The 23,593-nt window shown below is 42.4% G+C and overlaps 1 protein-coding gene across 8 annotated transcripts in view; it reads left to right on the top strand.

Moving 5' to 3' along the window:
- Window positions 1-23,593, top strand: part of ENTPD5 (ectonucleoside triphosphate diphosphohydrolase 5 (inactive)) — a 36,216-nt gene that overhangs the window by 10,874 nt on the left and 1,749 nt on the right. For 6 of the 8 annotated variants that reach the window (XM_029238458.1, XM_029238454.1, XM_029238455.1 and 3 more), the window contains exons 3-16: window positions 6,835-6,907; window positions 8,478-8,757; window positions 9,766-9,845; window positions 11,998-12,141; window positions 12,339-12,414; window positions 12,710-12,745; window positions 13,110-13,198; window positions 13,504-13,583; window positions 14,278-14,339; window positions 15,314-15,415; window positions 16,122-16,262; window positions 17,231-17,287; window positions 18,352-18,467; window positions 21,697-22,377. In XM_029238458.1, the coding sequence (XP_029094291.1) occupies window positions 8,541-8,757; window positions 9,766-9,845; window positions 11,998-12,141; window positions 12,339-12,414; window positions 12,710-12,745; window positions 13,110-13,198; window positions 13,504-13,583; window positions 14,278-14,339; window positions 15,314-15,415; window positions 16,122-16,262; window positions 17,231-17,287; window positions 18,352-18,467; window positions 21,697-21,783 (1,287 nt within the window). In that variant the 5' untranslated portion in view covers window positions 6,835-6,907; window positions 8,478-8,540 and the 3' untranslated portion in view covers window positions 21,784-22,377. Of the gene's footprint in view, window positions 1-6,834; window positions 6,908-8,477; window positions 8,758-9,765; window positions 9,846-11,997; window positions 12,142-12,338; window positions 12,415-12,709; window positions 12,746-13,109; window positions 13,199-13,503; window positions 13,584-14,277; window positions 14,340-15,313; window positions 15,416-16,121; window positions 16,263-17,230; window positions 17,288-18,351; window positions 18,468-21,696; window positions 22,378-23,593 lie in introns of those variants that run through there. The other 2 variants (XM_029238459.1, XR_003795965.1) reach the window with 2 other exon arrangements.

Below are 23,593 nucleotides of genomic sequence, written 5' to 3'. Positions count from 1 at the left end.
AGTCTATGACATTTTTAGTTTTTAAGAGTTAATATCATTGGAGGGACTTTCCTGGTGGCACAGTGGTTAAGAATCCGCCTGCCAATGCAGGGAACACGGGTTCGAGCCCTGGTCCGGGAAGATCCCACATGCCGCAGAGCAGCTAAGCCCGTGTGCCACAGCTACTGAGCCTGCGCTCTAGAACCCGTGAGCCACAACTACTGAAGCCTGCACGCCTAGAGCCTGTGCTCTGCAACAAAGAGAAGCCACCATAATGAGAAGCCTGTGCACCACAGCAAAGAGTAGCCCCTGCTCGCCGCAACTAGAGAAAGCCCGCACACAGCAACGAAGAACCAACACAGCCAAAAATAAAACATAAATAAATTTATGAAAAAGAGTTAATATCATTGGAATAACATAATATAGTTTCTAAAGCAAGAAGTATGTAAGTTGTGTTAATAGGAATATATATAAACTGGAAAGAAAAAGCTGAATACAAAATACTATACAAAATAACTATACTGGTTATAACTGGCAGTGGCCAGCCTCCAAGATGGCCCCATTCATCCTCACCTCCTAGTATTCGTGCCCTTGTATAGTCCTCTTGGCACATTTCATCAGCATTGGTCTGTATGACCAATGGAATATGGGGAAAATGATAGTGTATGACCTGAAGGGTCATACCAAGCATTGCTGCTTCTGCATTGCTCTCTCTTGGATTGCCCACTCTGGAGGAAGCCAGCCAGCACATTGTGAAGACATTTAAGGCTCTATAGAGAGTCCATGTGGGAAGCAACTGAGATTTTTTTCCAACAGCCAAGATCAGCTTGCCATCCATTGAGTGAGCCATCTTGGAGATGGGTCCTCAGCCTTATCCGAGCCTTCAGATGACTGCAGCCCCAGCCTGCATCTTGACTACAGTATCATGAGAGACCCTGAGCCAGAACTGTCAAATTAAGCCAGTCCCAAATTCCTGAACTAGAAACTATGAGATAGTAAATGTTTATTGTCATTCTAAGCAACTAAGTTTGGGGGTTATTTGTTGTGCAGCGATAGATAACTAAGGTACAGTATCCTAAAATATTTATTGGTTTGATATGTAGAAGAGAATTTGGACAATGTAAACAGTGTTTACTATCTTTTAGATTTTTTTTGGAAAATCACTTTATCACAGTTTTAACAGTTGAATGTGGTTAGAGAGATTGAATTTAGCTACAGAACTAATAGATTCAGAAAAAGAAAATTAGAGCTTCTCCTAAAACAAATTGAATAGGTATTCATTAATCATTCTCTCTTAGAAATTTAACTATTGATGAAAGTATTCTCCCTTTTTATGTCACTTTGCACTTTATTCCTATTGTCACTTCTCATTGAGCACCTTACTAGATGGACACTCTTCTAGGTGCTTGGGCTACATCAAAACAGAAGAAGATTTCTGCTCTCAAGGAGCTTGTATTCTATCAGAGACGCAGGTAGTAAGCATAGTAAATAATCTCTCTAGTGTGTTAAATTGATAAGTGGTGTGGAGAAAAAAAGTCCAGTGTAAGGGGGGTTAAGAAAGCAGATGGAGGTAGGGGAGAGTGAGGGAGAGTGCTTAGAGTAGTAAAGATAGGCCCCCATACGGAAGTGGCATCTGAACAATGATTTGAAGGAGTTGCAGGAATTCATCAAGTGGATATATGGGAAAAGATTGTTCCAGACAGTGGGGACAGCTAGAGCAAAGGCCATAAGGCAGGAGCATGTGTGACGTTTAAGCACAGAGTGTGGGTGGGGTGAGTGAGGTGAAAACTGTTAGTAGATGAGGTCAGAGAGGTAATGGGGTAGGAGGCAGAGCAGGTGGATCCATGAAGCCTATTGTTTGGACCTTGCTACTCTGAGGGAAATGGGAGGTCATTGTTGGACTTTGCAGAAGAGAGACATGCTCTAACTTATATTTTAAAGGATGACTTTAGTTGCTTGTTAAAGATAGACTCTAGGGGAGTCAGGGTAAAAGGAGAAATCTGTTAGGACAATAAATCATATGACAGATGATGGCGGCTCCGGCCAAGGCAGTGGTGGCGGAAGTGGTCAGAAATGGTCAGATTCTGGAAATGTAATAAAGGTAGACCAGCAGGAAACAGATCAAAAGCTCTTGGTCGTGCACAGGAAAGAGATCAAGCTACTGTAAGACTTTCACATCTGATGGCAGTCTTTGACCATCTTTCTCTGCTCTGCACTGTCTTCCCCACCCCCATAGCTACCTTTCCCTAGTCCCACACTGGCTGACCTTTCCTGTGACCTAGCAGTTAAAACTGTGGGCTCTGGAATTAGTCCATCTGGGTTTGATTTCTGGCTCTTTTCACTTATCTACTGTGTGGTCTACAGTTACTTAAGCCTCAGTTTTCTTATTTCTAGAATGGGGATGTTAATAATAGAACTACCTCACAGGGTGGTATTGTGAGATTAAATGAGATAATCCATGTGAAATACTTCACATAGTGCTTGGCAGATATTAAGATCTCAATAAATAATAGCTGCTATTATTATTATTACCTCAGATTGTTTTCCTTTGGCCACAGTCTTTCCTCTGCATTAAATGCTAACCTTCTTATACCTCTTCCCCTCTAATCTTCTATTCTTTTGTTTTCATTTTGTTTCTCAAATCCATATGACAGAAAGTTCTTGAGGAAATTTAAAAATGAAGTCAGACTACCCATAGTTTCCCTGCTATTATCTGTTTTCATCTTTTCATAGTCCCTCTGCTCTTTGTCCGCATGACTCTATTATTTATGTAGGTACTTCTGCTCATTTTTCATAATCAGTTTAAATGTCATCTCAATGCCTTTCCTTATCCTCTAGGTAGAGTTAGTCATCTGTGCTTTGGGCTCCTTTCGCATTTTTGTTATTAACTTTAAAAGATATGGTTATTTGTATATGTATCTGTCACCTCTGCCACACTCTGAGCATCTTGAATTAAAAAGTCTGTTTATTCACCTTTAATTCTCTGGCACCTAGTACTTCGTAGGCACCAGTAAACACTTGTAGAATTAGACAAGTGAGTGGAACCTACCAAGGCTCCCCACCCTAATCCTTCTTACATGTAACTGCCAGGTTCATATTTGTGACACTCCCTTGCTCAAAATTTTCAATGGCTTCCCATCGCCTGCAAAGTAAAGTCTAAATTCCTTAGCTGAGTATTTGGTGTGTTGTACTATCTGACCTCAGTTTGCCTTTACAATTTTATTTTCTACTACAATTAGTCAAACTGCTCTGTTTACTATTCTTTGGGGTTCCCCTATCCGCTTTCTGCATCCGTGTCTTGATTCATATTATTTCTTTTTCCTGAAAAGCGCTCCTCTCCTGTCCCTAGTTCCCCTCTTCAGTACCCTCCTCAAATGCTACCGCTTTCACAAGGCCTTCTCTGATCATCCCAGCTGGAAGTAATCTCTCCCTGCTTTGAAATCTCAGAGCATGGAACTGTGGTACTTGTCACATTTTAACTTTACAAAGGTAATTAAGTGGACATGTATTTTTTTCCTGTTTACTGTAGTCTCTCATTTTTAAAAAAATTTATTTATTTATTTTTGGCTGCATTGGGTCTTTGTTGCTGCACGCAGGCTTTCTTTAGTTGCGACGAGCGGAGGCTACTCTTCGCTGTGGTGTGCAGGCTTCTCATTGCGGTGGCTTCTCTTGTTGCGGAGCACGGGCTCTAGGCGCACGGGCTTCAGTCGTTGTGGCTCACGGGCTCTAGAGCGCAGGCTCAGTATTTGTGGCACACGGGCTTAGTTGCTTCGCAGCAGGTCCCCTGCATTGGCAGGTGGATTCTTAACCACTGCGCCACCAGGGAAGCCCTACAGTAGTCTCTTAAAGGGCAGGTCTAAGATGATTCATCTTTGCCTGCTATACTTATAAGTAGCACTAGGCAACTGATAATTTCTGGAATGGCTAAATGAATGAATGAATATGTGAATAAATAGACTTCCTAGAGTAGCACTCCTATAGGCTGCTTTGGAGGGGAAATGGGAATTGTGGATGTGATACATAGCCATAGTAAGACACTGGGAAAGAGGGTGCTGCCTGCCCCAGCGCTCCTGTCTGCAGATACCGTTAGCCCAATTGTACCAAGTCCATTTAGAACGTATTTCCTGATGTCTGACATGTTCCCCGCTCAGTACTTGGCTTTAGAAATACAAAAGATATTATGTACCTTCACCTATACACCCTTCAAATAGCAAAGTGTTCCAGGGCTCTGGCCCTTGGTATCAGGTATGTAAGTCCTAAGTTACATCCTCAAATGAGGCATTGCTTACCGTGCTGTAATCTGTCTCAGATTTACCTTCTTAGACCCACCTTGGTTTTACTTTGCTTGGCTAACTTATGCTCTGGGTGTTTTGGCTAATCCATTCCCATGGTTCAGGTTATTGTTTAAAAATTCCATTCTAGTTACACTTTAAACTTGCTTTATGTTTAATTTTTAACTTTGTTAAAGCCAGCTATGCTGTGGAACTCAGAAGAATTGACAGTGGGAGCTTTTACATTTCAGTGTTTTCAGACGTTTTGGTAGACCTTTCTAGTCACCTCTCTCATTCCATTATTTTACACTGTTGGGAAATACTGTCATTTTATTCAGGTCAGTCAATATTGATATTTGCTTAAGGAGGGAATAGAAAGCCATAAATAACTGTCAGGTGTCACCATGGAACTGTATAAGGGAAACAAGTCCACTCATTTGGAAATCTGATTTGATGCCTCCAATGGTTTCTCACACTTGTCCTCTTTATTCTGGTACACCTCTACATTCCAGCCATATTGAACTCTTAATATTTGAAGTTCTCAAGGTTCTCATGTGTCACTTCCCCAGGGTAAATCCTGTCTCTGATTCAGGACTCAGGTTATGCCTCTCGTCCCTTAAAAAGCCTCCCACTCCCTTCCACCTCCATCCTTCTCCTAAGATGAGTTACTTGTCCCTTATGTCCATTGCTGTCATACCGTGTGCATAGTTCTGTCAGAGAACTTGCCACAGTACATTATAGCTGTTGGTTTGTCTGTTCCTTCTAGTAAGCTGAGATCTCAAGAGCTGGGCCTATATTTGAATTCTCTTTTGTATCTAGAAGCTAGCACAGTGTCTGGTATATATTAGAAACTCAGTGATGCTTATTAATTAGACAATTCAATGCCAGCCTTCTAAGTGAGGAGTGCTGTTCACTTCTCTACTATTGGGCTAATGTTGTAAAAACATGAATCAATAATGTTCTTACATGGCTACATATTTTTAATTGTAAACATAGCATTATTAAATAATGTTGTAAAAACATTAATTATAATCTCCTGTGTAGAAACCACACAGAATTCAGTTCCTCAGCAACTTCAGCCCTATAGGCAGTAATTCTGCCATTTGGCACTTAACTATTATAAAAGTAGATGAACCAGACAATCATGTATGTATACTCAGAAAAAAGGTAGATAAGGGAGGAATGAAGGATACAGAAGGGAGTGAGTTAGCAGAATGCCATGTGTTAGTTGCAAACTAGCACAAAGGTGAATGTGATTCACGAAGCTAGCTTGATTCAGAAAGGCTGAAATAGGAGCAAAGAGCAAAAGGCAACCAACAGTGAAAGCAAGGATTCACAGAGATCGGGCAGGCACGAGAAGGTGAGCACACAGGTGAGGCCCGCGTCCTGTGGGATTGTGGACTCAAGCTCTGGGTGACATGGAAGAAGGGAATCCAGAGTGTGATGCTCTGGGGAGGCTGAGGAGGAAGGACTGGTGTTTACTACAGAGACAAAGATGCACTGAAAAGACCTTAGAAGGAGATGGGCATAGTGACAAACCCTAGCTGGCACCAAAGTCTCAAAAGAATTGAAGAGGGGGCTTTGTTGGGGGTGAATAAGGAGATAGCCAGAGAGATTGAGAAGACCAATTCTGAAAGGAGTCGATTTAAATATATTGATATATACTCTCCAGTCTATGTACATTATTTTGAGTAGCGTATAAAACTTTGTAAATAATTAACACATTGGGAGAAACAATCTATCCTTTGAAGTTTGGAATCATGATCTTCCCATGGATGGGTAGTTAATCTCCTTTTGGAAAGAAGTCAGCTATTATATTCTTATTAAATGGATGAGATACAGTCCCTGAGTCACTGGATCACTGTTCATCCCTTCAGGATATATATTCAACACCTACTATGTGCCAGTATTAAATTATGTAGTGTATTAGAAGGTGAGAAGTGCTGTGGAGAAAAATAAACAGGGAAGGAAGGTAGAAGACGTACATGTGACCAGGTGGGTTGCGATGTTAAATATAGTAGACAAGGAAGGACTCTCTGAGAAGAGGACATTTGAGCAAGCCTTGTAGGCTGTGTCATGTAAAATAGTGCACCATTATATGTGCTCTAAGTTGTAAGCCTTTCTAATACCATCCTTAAAGTAGCTAATCTTAAAAATGAGATTGGAAGTGGTGTTAGAAGGTAAGGGTTGAGAGCAGAAGGTACGTTTTATGTGTTCATCCTTTGCTTTTTCTAAAATCTACTGTTTAGTTTACACTGAACACCTGGTAGGACTGCAGTTTTCACTTCATGAAAACAGATACCTATTATGCTTTTTTTTTTCTCCTTGAAATTTCTTTTGGAAGAAAACAAATGTTTGCTTAATGGAAACAGAAGCTGGAGCAGTTTCTTTTCAGAAACCACAATAATAGAGAAAATATGAGTGAGCCCTGAAGAAGTTGCTGTGGAATCAGTCATAGTGATGGAAGCAGGCTGGTGACTAGAGAGCCCCTAAATACACTTCCTGAGAATGTGGAATATGGTTTGAGCTTTGAACAAGGCAGTGATCTGTTAATACTCAGAATCTGAAAGGTTGTTTTTTTCAGTTCTTTAGATTGATCTACATGACCAGCCTAGTTGCTGTAAAAGAAGAATCCACCAAAGGGAGTGATTTAAGATGTGAGTACGAATCTGGCCAAGCAGCTGCCCTGTTGCAGTGGTTGATTTCCTGAGATCAGCTTCCTTTGTTTGAGATTCTAAGTTTTCCTTTCCTTAGCCAGTAGCTCTCATTCTTAACGACAGAAGTTCAGCCTTGAAGAGTGCTCAAACTGATAATTCTAACTCTGCCTTTGAGGTACTTCAGAACAACTCTAGTTATTTTAAATAGTTTTACATTCCAAATGCAATTAACTTTAATTAGCTTTATTTTATATGATATGTCACCTGGGAAGGGAGGCATTTTGACAAAATGAACCCTGGGAGATCAACAAACCTGAGAATGATTAAGGATCCTCAATCTGTACTCCAAATATACCAAGTATTCTGTTAGAGATTTGCGGACTGGGAATGGGGACTTTGGAGTTAGATCTTGTTTAACTAGTAGCTATGACTCACACAAGGAGAAGTTCAGAGGTGAAAGATGGATCAGAAGACCCAAAACTGTTTTGAGCAAAGTACATAAAGGGCAATTAAGGAAGCCTTAAATCTTAGAGAATAGATACGGCATTCTTCATTAATACCAGGAGAAAATACAGCCTATGCAGGAGACATTTTTCCATGTATCTCATTCTAGGTTTTCTGCATCATTTGTACCCAACCTACCATGATATACAAATCCAGAACAAACAGTGCTGAGCACTTATAAGTTTTTTGTCTTGCTAAGGACATGTTAAGAAATACAGGCAGTAACTTGCCATAACTCACCACTGACCTGCTTTATGACTTTCATCAAGTCATTGAGCCTTTCTGTCTTAATTTGCCCACCTGCTCTAAGTTCTTATGGAGATAACATGGCCTAACCTGTGAAGGATGTTTTAAAAACCATAATGGTCTGTTAAGTGTTTTTGAATTAAGTTGATTTATTTCCTTAAAATGTGGTTGAATATGCAAGCCACTGGCCATATTGTTGTCACAGGTGGCCTGATTTTTAAAGGCTGTGAACACCCCAATACCAGGGACTTTGTAACTTTTTTTTATAACTTTGATTCAGAAACTGAAGCTTCTGTTTATCAGTCAAAAAGAAGAAAGAGGGAATTCCCTGGCAGTCCAGTGGTTAGGACTCCACACTTCCACTGCAGGGGGCACCAGTTTGATCCCTGGTCAGGGAACTAAGATCCCGCAAGCCACGTGGTACGGCAAAAAAAAAAAAAAAAAAGAAAGGGAAAGAGAGAGGAAGTGTTAGTATATGGTCTAAAGACAAAATTGTCAAAATGGAAAGAAAAAAATTAGATTCAACATTAGGAGCAGGGTGGCAGAGAGAGCCTTTGAGTATGTGAGATCCACCCTACAATTAAAAGCAGAGCATGGGAAAATATATTTCAAATCCCAATGTCCCTTTGCAACCAGATACCCTTCAGAAAAGGTGCTAAGAGCCTTTGTCACCCTGGTCTAGCTTGTTGTGCTGGTTATTAGGAATAGAGAAGGAGCAGCTTAGGGAAAGGGGTGGGATTTCTGTAACGGATGTTTCTTCTTTTACAAGTGTAAACAAAGAGGCCAGTTGGTCTAACCTTGCGTGTCTCTGTCCTATAAGCCACTGCAGGTGTGTTAGCAGCACTGCTTCTGTAACAAAAGACTCACTACATCTTGGAAGAGAATGGCCATTTCCCAGGGGGCAGCCTTTTTCATGCTGGTAGTGTCCTGTGTTTGCAGCACTGTCTTCCACAGAGACCAACAGACTTGGTTTGAGGGTGTCTTCCTGTCTTCCATGTGCCCCATCAATGTCAGTGCCAGCACCTTGTATGGAATTATGTTTGATGCAGGGAGCACTGGAACTCGAATTCATGTTTACACCTTTGTGCAGAAATTACCAGGTACGTGCAACTGGTACCCTCACCAGAGTCGACAAGTCCATACTTTAGCAACTCCTCCCAGAAATAAATGTGCTGAGAGTGTGTGATGTCAGTTACAGAATCTTACAGCGGCTGAATGTCTTTCTTCAGAGAACACTTTGGACTATAACTGAACACATATGGTTTAATTCAGTGTGAAATTAAGAGAGATCTGGACTGCCTGTAGTCTGAAACCCATGTGTCCAAGAAGTATAGCTGTAATGTGTCTTTCCTTTTCTCTAAAGGTGACTATTACTCCAGAGTCCAGAATATTGAGAGTGGTCTTGAGAGAAAGATCACTACCATCCTTGGAAAAGGGGATGGGGGGACCCTGAAGATTAACGTTTTCTAAATATTCAGTGTTCTATCCTCAAGTTACACACAGAGTCTAGGGAAAGGAGTAGAAGCTAGGTGTCCACCAGAGAATTGGCAGAGGGACCCTCAGTGATTACTTTTCATCCTCTATCCCCCTACCCAATACTCCTGCAAGCCATTCCTCACAGGTGGGATGACTTGGAATATCTGGGGGAAGTAGCAGATTAATATGATACACAGCCAAGAAACAGAAACAGCCTAACTTTTTTTTTTTTTTTTTAATTTATTTTTGGTTGCCTTGGGTCTTTGTTGCTGTGCGTGGGCTTTCTCTAGTTGCAGCGAGCTGGGGCTACTCTTCGTTGCGGTGCGTGGGCTTCTCATCGCGGTGGCTTCTTTTGTTGCAGAGCACGGGCTGTAGGTGCACGGGCTTCAGTAGTTGTGGTGCACGGGCTCAGTAGTTGTGGCTCACGGGCTGTAGAGCGCAGGCTCAGTAGATGTGGCACACGGGCTTAGCTGCTCCATGGCATGTGGGATCTTCCTGGACCAGGGCTCAAATCCGTGTCCCCTGCATTGGCAGGTGGGTTCTTAACCACTGCGCCACCAGGGAAGTCCAGAGACAGCCTAACTTTTGATAATCAGCCATCTCTCTTCTGTTTTGCTCCATGGACAACATAGGACAGCTTCCGATTCTGGAAGGGGAAATTTTTGATTCTGTGAATCCAGGACTTTCTGCTTTTGTAGATCAACCTAAGCAGGTGAGTTTTTTACAATTAGATGTTTCGATTCTCAAATGCCTTGATAACTTTACCACACCACTGCTGTTAAATATCTCATGCTGTCCACTACTGATATTGAGGTCATGTGTGAGATCAGTTTTCTGTCCTAGCTAATCTCCTGGATAACAGTAATTGTACACCCCAGGCTCACCAGGGCTTAGGTAGAAGGAGGTGTGAAAATAGATTGTGGCCATGCAGGGATAACACTGTCTTTCAAGAACTACCAAATGTCAAATAGATAGCTAGTGGGAAGCAGCCACATAGCACAGGGAGATCAGCTTGGTGCTTTGTGACCACCTAGAGGCGGGGGATAGGGAGGGTGGGAGGGAGACAGAAGAGGGAGGAGATATGGGGATATATGTATGTGTATAGCTGATTCACTTTGTTATGAAGCAGAAGCTAACACACCATTGTAAAGCAATTATACTCCAATAAAGATGTTAAAAAAAAAAAGAAAAAGAAGCTGCGCTCTTCATATTTACTGTTTAAAATTTTGATTTGAAGCCATCAACTGCATCAATTAATGTACATGCAGAAAATGCTTGTGAATTTCTATAAGGTAGGAGGTATACACACGGCAATTAAGGGAATATAGATCCAGTGAACTCCACTTCAGAGTGCCCTTATACAGCACAGAACCATGCTTATATTCTAGAAATTGGGCAAAACCCACGACAACAAAAATTTTCAGTAATAGAAGATGAATGTACAGTTCTGTCATAACTGTATTTCACATTTGAGCTCTCACAACATACAGCACCCCATGTCAGAGGCCACAATGATATAAAATAGAATAAGGCAGAATGTTGAACTTTGGTAGCATATATAAAGGTGTTGTTCAGTGTCACAAGTGTAACCATTAACTAAAGGAACACCTGATGTTAAAAATGGCTTGAACTTGAACAACCGAGAGGATGTTTATTTTCTTAGCTTGCTGTTATGAAATGGCAAATGTGCTAGAAAATTAGGAGCTGTTGAAAGCAACCACATTATTAGAAACTGATTTGACATTTGGAGAGTAAAATTGTGTTGTGGTTGCTAATAATTATAATGATTAAGAGGCAGCGTGTTGTCAGAACAGATGTTTACTCAGAGAAACAATGGCTTTAAAATAATGGTTTTTAACATATCATAATTTGAACATCTGCTGTGTGCCATGCAGGTAGGTGCTGGTAATGCAAAACTGAACCTGATGTGTTCTGTCCTTGTAGAAGTCATAAAAGGGGTAGCATAATAACAGCTGCAGCTGGCATTTTTGTGGCAGCTCCACGCAGTCTGCCACATCTAACGCATACAACAGTTTTGTATGATGGTATCTCCGTCTCACAGCTAAGGAGACCAAGCCCCAGGAGCACCAAGTGACCTATGTTAGGCCCCAGGGCTAGCGAGCAAGTCTTCTAACTCCAAGCCTTGTTTCCTTCACCATACCAACTTTCTGGCCTGAAGCTAATTTTTTAAAATATGTTATTAGTGAATGAATATGAAATTCTTTAATATTAGATACCATTTTTCTTTTCTTTGCTTTTTTTTTTTGGCTGTGCCACACTGCTTATGAAATCTCAGTTCCTCAACAGGGGATTGAAACTGGGCCACAGCAGTAAGAGCACCGAACCCTAACCACTAGACCACCAGGGAACTCCCCTGTGAAGCTAATTTTTATTTGAGATAAAATAACAATTAAAATGACCACACTGTAAAAGAATCTTTTTTTTTTTTTTTTTTTTTTTTTGCGGTACGCTGGCCTCTCACTGTTGTGGCCTCTCCTGTTGCGGAGCACAGGCTCCGGACGTGCAGGCTCAGCGGCCATGGCTCACGGGCCCAGTCGCTCCACGGCATGTGGGATCTTCCCGGACCGGGGCACGAACCCGTGTCCCCTGCATCGGCAGGCGGATTCTCAACCACTGCGCCACCGGGGAAGCCCAAGAATCATTTTTATTATAACTTAATCAAAATGAAATGGCTTCTCCTTCTTCAAGGAAGCCCGCTTCTTTAGGTTTCTGCTCTATGGAGCAGAGAAGGGTTGGAGCCCTCTGCCACCTCATTCCTGGTACTCTCCCAGAGCACGCTAAGGGAATAGACAAGCTCCACTAAATGAACTGTTCACTGGATACGTGAATCATCTCTTTTGAAGGGTGCTGAGACTGTTCAAGAACTCCTAGAGGTGGCCAAAGACTCAATCCCTCGAAGTCACTGGAAGAGAACGCCAGTGGTCCTGAGGGCAACAGCGGGACTGCGCTTACTGCCAGAAAAGAAAGCCCAGGCTCTGCTCTTTGAGGTAGTTTTTGTTTTTTACAAGAAACCAATAATTTCTTGCCTAGTTCCTTCTCTAATTTCTTGGGGAAAAGGAGTGAGTTCTGCTAAAATTTTATCTAGGGAAAATGAAGAGTGTAGTTTTCTAAGCATTATAGGATACAGTCAAAATGCGGAAATCTATTGCCTTAGGGAATCCAGATTTCTTTCTTTTTTTTCTAGGTAAAAGAGATCTTCAGGAAGTCACCTTTCCTGGTACCAGATGACAGTGTTAGCATCATGGATGGATCCTATGAAGGTGAGAGAGGTATTGATGTATGTTCTAGGGGGAGAGGGCCAGGGTTAATAAAAGATCTGATTAAAGGAACTGGGAACAGGGATGGGGGTGCTGAAGAAAAAAGGAACTAAGTAAGGAGAATAGTAAGGAGAACAAATAAGCAAGGAGGAAGGGGATAGCAGGAAATGGAAAGATGGGGAGAGGGAAATGTATGCTTTAGACATGAAATTTAGAGAGAAAAAGAGCAAAGATGGGGCTAGGGAACGGGGGTAAAAAATGCTCTGGATATAATCTTTGTCTTTCTCTCCTTTTTTAGGCATATTAGCTTGGGTTACTGTGAATTTTCTGACAGGTAATATATTCTCAAGTTTATCGAAGACCTTAACTGGGTTTCACAGATGGTCAGGGAGCAAAAATACCTTTTTTTTCTTTGTTCACTTTTTTCTAAGTTCACTCCAGGTCCTTTCTTTTGTTTAATAAAAAGGAGGGTGGGGAGGAAAGACAGGAAGTTAGTGTCTATTACCTGCCTTCAAGGCCTCAGCTGCAGCAAGAGTCCTTCTAGGTTAGCATTTGTGGGCAGCCTTTGGGGCTGGGAAGCAGTGGAGTATTTACAGAATTCCTCCAATATATGACAAGAGCAGGAGAGAAATTGCAGACAGAGGAGTGTTGGGCTGTCCAGGAAACAGAAGATGTTCAGAGCTGGCTCTCATTCACAGGTCAGCTGCATGGCCACAGCCAGGAGACTGTGGGGACTCTGGACCTGGGGGGTGCCTCCACCCAAATCACGTTCCTGCCGCAGTTTGAGGTGAGTCAGATACATATGAAGGTATGGTTACCAGCCCACTTGGCAGGCATATCATGGTGCTAAGGAAGTGGTGCCCCATTTCAGACAGCAGCTCCACCACGAACAGGCTGAGTTAAGTCAATTAATGACTGACCGAACTTCCCCTCACTGTTCAGTCCCTGTGATTCCTCAAGCCTTGTGAGATTAGTTGTTTAATCTTCTCCTTCATCTCTTTTTTTTGGGGGGGGAGGGATAGGGATGGTGGTGATAACATCTTCAGGTAATTGGGGATCCTGAATAGTCTTTTTGCTTTTTCTGTTTTGCAGAAAACCCTGGAACAAACCCCTAGAGGCTACCTCACTTCCTTTGAGATGTTTAACAGCACTTATAAGCTCTATACACATAGGTGAAGAGGGGGACGTGGAGGAATAATATTTCACATTGTATGATTCTCCTAACTTTTCAAAACATTTTCACATCTATTATTGCATCTGACCAGCCTTACAAAGTCTTTGCCAGTCCCTGAAGGCCTATTAACTGAAACCTAAGCTACTTACCAAAGCCCAAGAGGTTTCTCCATTCTTGTCCTCAAAAACATAATAGTAATAAAGTAAAAAGTAATGTAAGATTTTAAAAAAATAATGTAAAAGAGTAAAAGATAAGTAATACAAGAGTAAAAGTAATATGAGTCAAGTTTTCTCCAGAGAGAGGACACTCAGAGAAGGTTCAGCCAAAGCTCTGTGTCACCTGCTTTTAAGCTGACCTTCAGATGTTCAAAATCCAGCCTAGAATTTGATCACAGTTGGGCTGGGAGCTAAGATAATGAGATCTCTTCTGGGGATGGTTCCCAGGGTGGGACCCTAGGAAGTGTCACTGCCTCTGGCCTTTAAAGCATAGCTGTGGGAAGTTCTTCCTGCAAGGCCTTGATCTGAACTGTGCAAGAACTACTGCTTGTTGTCCACACGAGATGAATAGAGCACAGAGAACAAGGTTTTCTTCCCTCCAGAGTGAGACAGAGAAACCGTGTTACTTTTGGAAGAGGGAGCTTTAGGCTAGAGAATTCAGGGTCACATGAAATGAGTCAATCCTGTATTTTACAGTTACTTGGGATTTGGATTGAAAGCTGCAAGACTAACAACTCTGGGAGCGCTGGAGACAGAAGGTTCGTCTGGGTGTGCTGTTTGGGGTATGGTGAGAGCGACACCAGTACTCAGCTTGCCTTTTCCCTACCTTCGCAGTGATTCTATGGCAGAAAGGGTTATGCTGAAGTAAGAGGCCTACGTTGTATAATAGACATCATAATGGCAAATTCCTTTTCTACTTTATGAGGTCAGATGTTTTGGTATCTATTATTAGCCATTTCTAGCATGAAGTCTCTTGGTTTAGGGGGGAACGGTTTGTGGCCAGGGGGCTGAAGTGTACGCAGAAATTCAAGACTCAAGGGTTAAACCTGGCAGGAGCTCAAGCCCTTAGTTTTACGTGGGAGGTGCAGGTAGCAGCAGTCCACTTACAAGGTGGAATAACTGAACAACTCCATTCCTTTCTTCATAGGCAGTAGAGAGGTAAAGAGCTCAGCTTTTGGGGTCAGGCAGAACTAGGGTCAGTCCCAGTCTTGTAATTTCGGGCCAGTTAGCTAAACTTTTTGTGCCCGTTTCCTCACCTTAAAAGAGATTTTGCATTTATTTTAATTTTTATGGTGTGTGGTTCACAGTAAGCTATTATTGTGATGAGTATATAGCATCTCAGAGTTTACATTTTCAAGTGTATTTTATTTAAGCCTCACAACAATCAATGAGAAAAGTAGAACAGTATTTTTTCCCTTTTTTAGAAAGGAGGGAACTTATTCCATTGTAGGTTTTAGATTTCAGGTGTGATGAAAGCCATCAACCCCTCTGCCAAATGGACATAAGCATGAAAGTTTGCCTGTAGTTTCAGGGGGTTCACCAACCCCACAAAGCCCATCTGTGAACCCTGAGTTAAGAATTCCCATCGTAGTATGCAGTCGTGGAACTAATTTCATATGATTTTAAGGCCCAGCCACCTTGATAATTCCTTTCAACCTTACTGACTTCTTGCTTTCCTTCCTCTCTCTTTCTCTCTCACACCCTTGCCTCTTTGTGGTCTGGTTTCTTTCAGGAATTGATGGACACACTTTCCGAAGTGCCTGTCTACCAAGATGGTTGGAAGCAGAGTGGATCTTTGGGGGTGTGAAATACCAGTATGGTGGCAACCAAGAAGGCAGGTGATATTTTTTCACTGGTTGGAATTACTTTTACAGTAGAAGTCTGCAAAAGTCCCATGGGAAACTTTTTCCAGAGCTAGGAGAAGCTTGTCTTTTGCAGGAACTAGTTCCAAATAGATGCTGGTGTGCCTCCAAGGAGTAGTGTGAAGTGACAGTGAACAAGGCAGCTGTCACTCTGTGTTCAGCTCTTTCCCTGCCCAGGTGTTGTGGATCCATTAGAAACCTCTTCTTACCCTGGGTCTAATGTATTGAGGGTCTCTGCCCTCAGCAGGGTGAAACTGTTTCAGATCCAATTAATGTTTAGCTGTTTCAGTTATAGAATTGAGACGATAAGAAGAATAATTGATCTTAGGTATTATAAAAGGCATAGACCTTAAACTCGAGGAAAAAACTTGATTTTTCCCATGAAGGAAGCAGGTGAGCCTCTGCATACTTCTCATAAATGCCATGAAACATAATGCTAAGGGGCAGCTCGAGGTCGGCTGTGGCTTTTTTGGTGAACACAGGTTAGGGAGGGGACCTGCTGTGGAGAAGTAGGCACTGGTTCTCCAGAGGGATGAGGCTGCAAAAGTTTGTTCGTCTTTGTCTGTAAGCCCTTTGTCCTGAGCCTCAGCTCGCCTTGATCCTCCTGCTGTTCCACTGGCTTCAGCAGCTTGCCTTTCACTTTCTCACCTTGCCCCTGTGCACCTTTTGCCCCATCAGGGGAGGTGGGCTTTGAGCCCTGCTATGCTGAAGTGCTGAGGGTGGTCCAAGGAAAACTTCATCAGCCAGATGAGGTCCAGAGAAGCTCCTTCTACGCTTTCTCATACTATTATGACCGAGCTGTTGACACAGACATGATTGGTAAGTTCACTCCAGGTGTCAGTGCAGTGGGGAAACTGGGCAGGGCTGTGGTGGGGAAGGGAAAGGGACAAAAGGAGTATTTGCAATGCCTTGTTGAGGTGGTCACCGTACTTTTCTCCCAAGTCACCCAAGTGGAAGAGTGAATATGATTTCGAATCTTTTGGGGCTAGAAGATGGCCTAAACAAATACACATGAAGTCTTTTTTTTCTTTAAGTATTTTTATGGAGGTATAATTGATATAAAATACACATATTTGAAGTGTACAATTTGGTAAGTTTTGACATATGTATACACCCATGAAACCATCACCAAATTCAAGTCAATGAACATATTCACCCCCAAAAATTTCCTCTTTCCCCTTTATAACATTTTTCCTTATAATAGTAACACATTTTGTTTAGCTGTGAGAATGTATATATGTGATCTGTCATGGCCTGAGATATGAATTAATTTCTTATTTTCTGACGTGTTTAATGGCCCCTTTTTAATGGGCCTATTTTTTAGCTATAGTTAAATATACATAACAGGGCTTCCCTGGTGGCGCAGTGGTTGAGAGTCCGCCTGCCGATGCAGGGGACACGGGTTCGTGCCCTGGTCCGGGAAGATCCCACATGCCGTGGAGCAGCTGGGCCGGTGAGCCATGGCTGCTGAGCCTGCATGTCCGGAGCCTGTGCTCCGCAACGGGAGAGGCCACAACGTGAGAGGCCTGCGTACCACAAAAAAAAAAAAAAAAAAAAATATATATATATATATATATATATATAAAACAAAATAGATTATAAGTAAATAAAATAAACTGTATAGATTATATTGTAGGGATATGTCATGTTTGCTTATCCCATTCCTTAATGTTGGAAATTTTATTTTTGGTTTTTCATTATTATAAATAGGATAATTTCCTAGGATAAATTTCCTTATGTTTCCTGGAAGGTTTTTTGACATCAACTACTGTTCTGTTTCATTTCAGATTATGAAAAGGGGGGTGTTTTAAAAGTTGAAGATTTTGAAAGGAAAGCAAGGGAAGGTAAGTGTCAGTGGAAACCATTGAATGTGAGCCCGTGAGGCTGCCACCCCCAGTGACCTTAAAGTGACCTAATGTGCTTTGGCCAGCAGAAAGCCTCTCAGAAGGTTGGTTTCCTGTCTTTACCAGGAGTTAAAAGCATTACGTGGCAAAGAAAAATATAAGAATACAAGAGACTTTGGAGAAACGGTGAAAACCTTTTCTTCTTTCCACATTTCTTTATTCCTTTCTTTAAAAAAAAATTGAAAAAGTTTTATCAGTGGTAATGAAACACTGAGCACCAGAATATATGGAAAATAGCCACAGAGGCTTCCTTGAAAGAGTTCATCAAAAATGCAAATGGGGCTTCCCTGGTGGCGCAGTGTTTAAGAATCTGCCTGCCAATGCAGGGCACACAGGTTCGAGCCCTAGTCCGGGAAGATCCCGCATGCCGTGGAGCAACTAAGCCCGTGCGCCACAACTACTTAGCCTGCGCTCTAGAGCCCGCGAGCCACAACTACTGAGCCCGTGTGCCACAGCTACTGAAGCCCGGGCACCTAGAGCCCATGCTGTGCAACAAGAGAGGCCACCTCAATGAGAAGCCCACGCACTGCAATGGAGAGTAGCCCCCGCTCACTGCAACTATGGAAAGCCCGCACGCAGCAACGAAGAACCAACACAGCCAAAAATAAATAAATTAAAAAAAAAAAAAAAAAGCAAATAATTGCTCTTAGCCAGTGGCCCTGAAGTAGGGTTAACTGGTATTTCCCTGTCTTAATATATAAGGGCCTTAGTTGAATTAAGCCCCAACAATAAGTCATAGAATATATGTCATAGCAAATAAACTAGGACCCATGTACCTTTGAGTTGATTAGATGTCACATCAGAAACGTGCTGGTTCTTGATGGAGCTGGGGTCTTGCAGAGGCTGTCAGTGTACAGTTCTAGCCTCCAAGACTCCCAGGCATCTGGGAGAAGGAGAATGGAGGATTCTGCTTTGCTTATTCTCAGTCTGTATTTAGAGAAAATCATACACCTCTCAGTTGGCTGCAAACTTGAATTCCACTTTTCTCTTTCTGTCACCTCCAGTATGTGATAACCTGGAAAACTTCACCTCAGGCAGTCCTTTCCTGTGCATGGATCTCAGTTACATCACAGCCTTGCTGAAGGATGGCTTTGGCTTTGCAGGCAGCACCGTCTTACAGGTAAGAGAGAGGACACCGGCATCACATAACAGTCCTTTTATTTGGGAGTTAGAAAGAAAGTTAAAAACTTGTTTAGGGGACTTCCCTGGTGGCGCAGTGGTTAAGACTCCACGTTCCCAGTGCAGGGGGCCTAAGTTTGATCCCTGGTCAGGGAACTAGATCCCACATGCATGCTGCAGCCAAGAGTTCACATGCCGCAACTAAGGAGCCCGTGAGCTGCAACTAAGGAGCCTGCCTGCTAAGAGTTCACATGCCACAACTAAGGAGCTGCAACTAAGGAGCCCGCCTGCCACAACTAAGACCTGGTGCAACCAAATAAATAAATATTTTTTAAAAACTTGTTTAGTAATCAGAGTGGCCATAGGTGGAGTTTTGAGCTAATTTTATTCAGGCTATGGACAAGGCACTGTGCAAGGCACCATGAATGTGGGAAATTGCCTTGATACAATGGCAGCTTCTAAGTATCATTGACCCTTGAATAACAGGTTTGAACTGGGTCCACTTATACATGGATTCTTTTCAATAATAAATGCTACAGTACTACACAATCTGTGGTTGGTTGAATCCATGGATATGGAGGGCCAGCTATAAAGTTATATGTAGATTTTTGACTGCACGGGGGTCGGCACCTATAACCCCCATGTTGTTCAATGGTCAACTGTATATTACTAGGCAAGCTATCCCAGAGGTCACAGAGCCAAAAGGCTTGCAGCCCAGGTTAAGAGGCCCAAGTTACATGGTTTATTAAATCAACTTCAAAAGTCAGGGTGAGGGACTTCCATGGCAGTCCAGTGGTTAAGAATCTGTACTTCCACTGCAGGGGGCATGGGTTTGATCCCTGGTCAGGGAACTAAGATCCCACATGCTGCGTGGAGTGTCCAAAAGCAAAAAAAGAAACAAAGAAATCCCACAAAAGTCAGGGTGAAAAGCAAGGGGAAAGAAATGGGATAGGTGAACACACAGGATAGGGTACATACAAGTTGGAGGTGTTGTACTTCCTGAATCCTGGGTTCATATGTCCTGCCTCTCTCTGCCGATGATAGTGTGGTTACAGGTACTGTAGCTGAAGTTTGATCAAGGGGGCACAAGGACAGAAGGTGCCGGGGCCATCACACAAACTTGCTCTGTTTGGAGGGGCACAGAGGCACGTGCACTGGCCAGTAGCATTAGCTCACTCATTAGCCCATTAGATGGTTTGATGGTTCTGTTTGGCAGAGGACATGAGGGACCTCTGCCAAAGAGCATCACCAGTGAGTGGCTTATTTAAGACCTCGTGAGTATTGAATGCCTTGTGTAGTATGTCGTATGTATTTTGTGTGTGCCTCATACATTTAGTGCCTCTTGAGTCTCGGGTCCCTCTCTGTCTTCCTAACTTTATCTGTAGTAACTTATTTATTGTAAACACATCTTATGAGTTTCATCCATCCCATATATAATATTTTTTTATCTTCCATACCATAGTTGAATAATTGCACATTATAGTTACAGAGATGATTAAGATGTAATCTTTGTCCTCAAATAGCATAGTCTATTGGAGGAAATGTGACAAAAATATAGTTGTGGCACAGGGCAACTTTGAACTTTCGGGGTCAAGGAAGTAGAGATTGTACTTTGTTTATGAAGCTCCTTCCTTCTCTTGTGTCACTTCCCCTTTCTGTTTCCTCATTTCCAGATGAGTTTATATTACCCCATTTCTTGTGTTATACAGATTTCATAAATTCATTTGTACAAAGGTATTTGGATCTAATGTGTTGTTATACCTGCTGAGAATATTGGCATTTAAAGAGTTACTTGCCAGTAGAGTCAGTATAGTGTAGTGTTTAAAGCATGGGCTCTCTTGTCCATCAGATCTGGTTTCAAGTTCTGATTCTGCAAGCTTACTAGCTCTGTGACCTTAGATGATTTACTTCCCCTCTAACTTTTAGGTTCCTCACTCAAAACACAGGGATCCTTAGAGTACCTATTGCTTAGGGCTGTTATAAAAATGGAGACAAAGCACAGTGCCTGACACATAAGAAGTTATTAATATTGGTTTAATTGTTAGTATAGGTATTTCACACCAGTTGGAGCTAGATTTGTGGATAAGAGAGGTCATCCTGAGCCCTTAATACACACCAAGTTAACAACTGCCTCTACTTAAGCATCAGCAATACCCAAATCATTTAGGGACAATTTTCTGCCGTTTCCATGTCTGCATCCTTTTAGTCTTTAAATGGCAGCAGAATTTGTATCAGGGGTGAACAGTCCTCTGTCCCAGAGATCACTTCACATTGGCATCTGTATCCCTACACTGTCGGTCCTAAGGACAGAGGAAGAACATTTGGGGGGCAGGGGGGGGCACTCCCAGTTTGACTCAGGGGTCACAGACTAAATCTCAAGATAATGACTCACATGCCATTCTTCTCAGTTTTTGGCACAGCGACTATAGACTAAATTTCATCAGGTTAACACAGGTATTGTGTCATAAGAAGTTAGTACTAGAAGGAAACACTAAAACCAGTTTGCTGAGTATGGGTATGGGGGTGGCATCTTTATTCGACAGTAGCTTATGGAGAATTCCAGTAAAACTGATAAAAATGAAGCTATCTGGTTGAATCAGAGGTCGGGGACCTGGAACTCCTTCACCGTTTTGCCTCCCTTTCTCCTTTGAAGCACTGTCAAGGAACCCCTAGGATTCTGTAGAAAACAATTTGATATGTTGACTAATCTAATCCACTTGTTATGTAGTTGACGAAATCGAGTCTAAACTTCTGCCCAAGGTCACTGAACTAATTGAGGTACAACCTGGCCTGGAATGCGTTAAATGCCTTGGTTTGTCATTAACTAGTGCTTAAGAAGATGCACTTGCTTACAAAGTATGAATTGAGAAGCTTAGTATGTTCTTTCCTACCCCTGAATCTATTGCTGACTCCTGTTATGTTTAGTTTAGGATTAGGGAGAGAGTTCAGAAGCCTGTCTGTCTGAAAGGTCCTCTCTAGAAGTCCTGGGTTGAGACCACTTCCTGGGCCCAGAGATTCAAGGATCAGATTGGCAGGTGTAGGGGCAATGGGCAGTGGCAGGATGGGAACCTACAGAGAGGGTTGGGAGAAGCCTCCAGAGACTGGCTACTCCCAGTTCTGCCTTGGTCTGGCCATGTGGATGATCTTTGCAGATATTCTCTGCTTGTTGTGCTTGCTAGAGTTGAAAATTGAATGAAAATATTAAGACTTCTTTTTCTCCTTCCCAACAGCTCACAAAGAAAGTGAACAACATAGAGACAGGCTGGGCCTTGGGGGCCACCTTTCACCTGCTGCAGTCTCTGGGCATCTCCCACTGAGGCCAAGCCGTTCCTCTGAGGCCTGCATTTGTCAACAACCTTGTTAAAGGGAGGACGAGAGAGGAGAGGACTCAGTTGTATTCTGAGCTAGTCTGGGGACAGCCTAGACTGAAGCCCAGCAGCTGATTTCATCTGGAGGAAGGGGCTTTTGTAGACAGGTCTTGCCCTTGAGTCTAGAGATTTGGATTTAATTAATTTTACACCTCAAATGTGAACTATTTCCTAACCACTCTTCGTGCACAGCTGGTACCAGAGTCTAAATCTTTGAGGTTCCTTGTGTGTCACAGAGAGCCAAAAGGAATAGCTTTGGAACTTAACCTTGGGGAACCCAGGGATGGAACCCTGGGAACCAAAGAAGAATCTCATTTCAACCCTTTCAGTGCCTCATTCCTTTGAACATTTTAATTTTCCTCTTACATGTTACACTCAGCTGACTGATTGCAATCCCATGACCTATCAACACCAGTATTTTCTTTTCCCTGCACGTTGCCCTGTCCCACCTTTATCTCCACTCACCTACCGAAAAAAAAAGAAAGAAAAAAATACCTGGTTTTACTTTCCATGTGTAGTTCAAAGAGGAAAAAAAAAAAAAAAGCCATATCTGGGGAATTCCCTGGAGGTCCAGTGGTTAGGACTACGAGCTTTCACTGCCAAGGACATGGGTTCGATCCCTGGTCGGAGAACTAAGATCCTGGAAGCTGTGCATGTGGTGTGGCCAAAAAAAAGGTACCATATCTGAAGTTATGTGATCCGGCTTTGTGTCAGCACCAATCAGCCAGCTGACAGCCATTCTACATCTTAGAAGGATGGAGAGCAACTCACGACTGGGCAGAAGGGAGGCCAGCCAGTTTCTAGGGACATGTTTTGGGAGGGTGTGGCTGCCTTCTACAGACTACCTTCTTTTAATCAACTTTTTATCAGTAAACCGTGGAGTAATGAACATATCCAACCTTATAGGAGTGTGTGTGTGTGTGTGTGTGTGTGTGTGTGTGTGTGTGTGTGTTTTCAGTGCTAGTACCTCTTTTCTCAGGCTAATGTGTTTATAGTAATTTGTCATCCTAAACTTTTCTTTGTATTTCTAAGAAGTACATCTATACCCTAGCTTTTGGTCTGTGGTGAGAGGCCTGTGGCTGTGCTTTTCAAGGATCTAGACTTTGGCAATAGCCCCTTTCAGTTTGTCCTTTTATTCTGTTTACAGCAGTGTCTCTTTCTGCCCTGGCCCCTGATTATTTTAGCTAGCATCCTCTACATTATTTGTCTAGTTCTAAGGTTTCTGAACCCTTCTTGATGATACCTAACATTTGATTTACTTGGCCATTTTGGCCCACATCCACACAGTGGATGCTCACTTTGAGTTTGAATGTTCAGACCTCTTGATTTTGTGAATTATGTCCCCTAAAATTCATGATCTTGTACTTTCCCACATGACCACCATTTCCTTGTCTACCCATGTGACTGCTCTTGGACTTGAAAGATCTTCCAGTAGTCTGGCTTCTACACCTTGGCTCTTTACCTCCAGCTTCTTTCCAGCAGAGTATCTCCCCAGACTTGTACTTTTCACAGTAGACTCTCTTCCAGCTTTTTCACAAAAGATGTTAAATATACCTGGCCCTCACAGCAGTCCCTGGGGAACCTTATTTTTAAAAGTATTCCATTGAGTCAATAAATATTTAACATCTGATATGTGCAAATAACTAGGCAAATTTCTATACCCTCATCCCCCCCAAATTTTAGTTTTTCAATTCAATGTGGATTTTTTTCTTCACAGTGATTTTTTTTTTTAAGTTTTATTATTTTTGGCTGTGTTGGG

Source organism: Monodon monoceros, unplaced genomic scaffold, assembly GCF_005190385.1.
Source record: "Monodon monoceros isolate NGI ecotype Baffin Bay Population unplaced genomic scaffold, NGI_Narwhal_1 Super_Scaffold_21, whole genome shotgun sequence".
In the NCBI taxonomy this organism is placed as follows: Eukaryota; Metazoa; Chordata; class Mammalia; order Artiodactyla; family Monodontidae; genus Monodon; species Monodon monoceros.
Note: the sequence above shows the minus strand (reverse complement) of the source record. Positions and strands in the feature narration are given on the sequence as shown.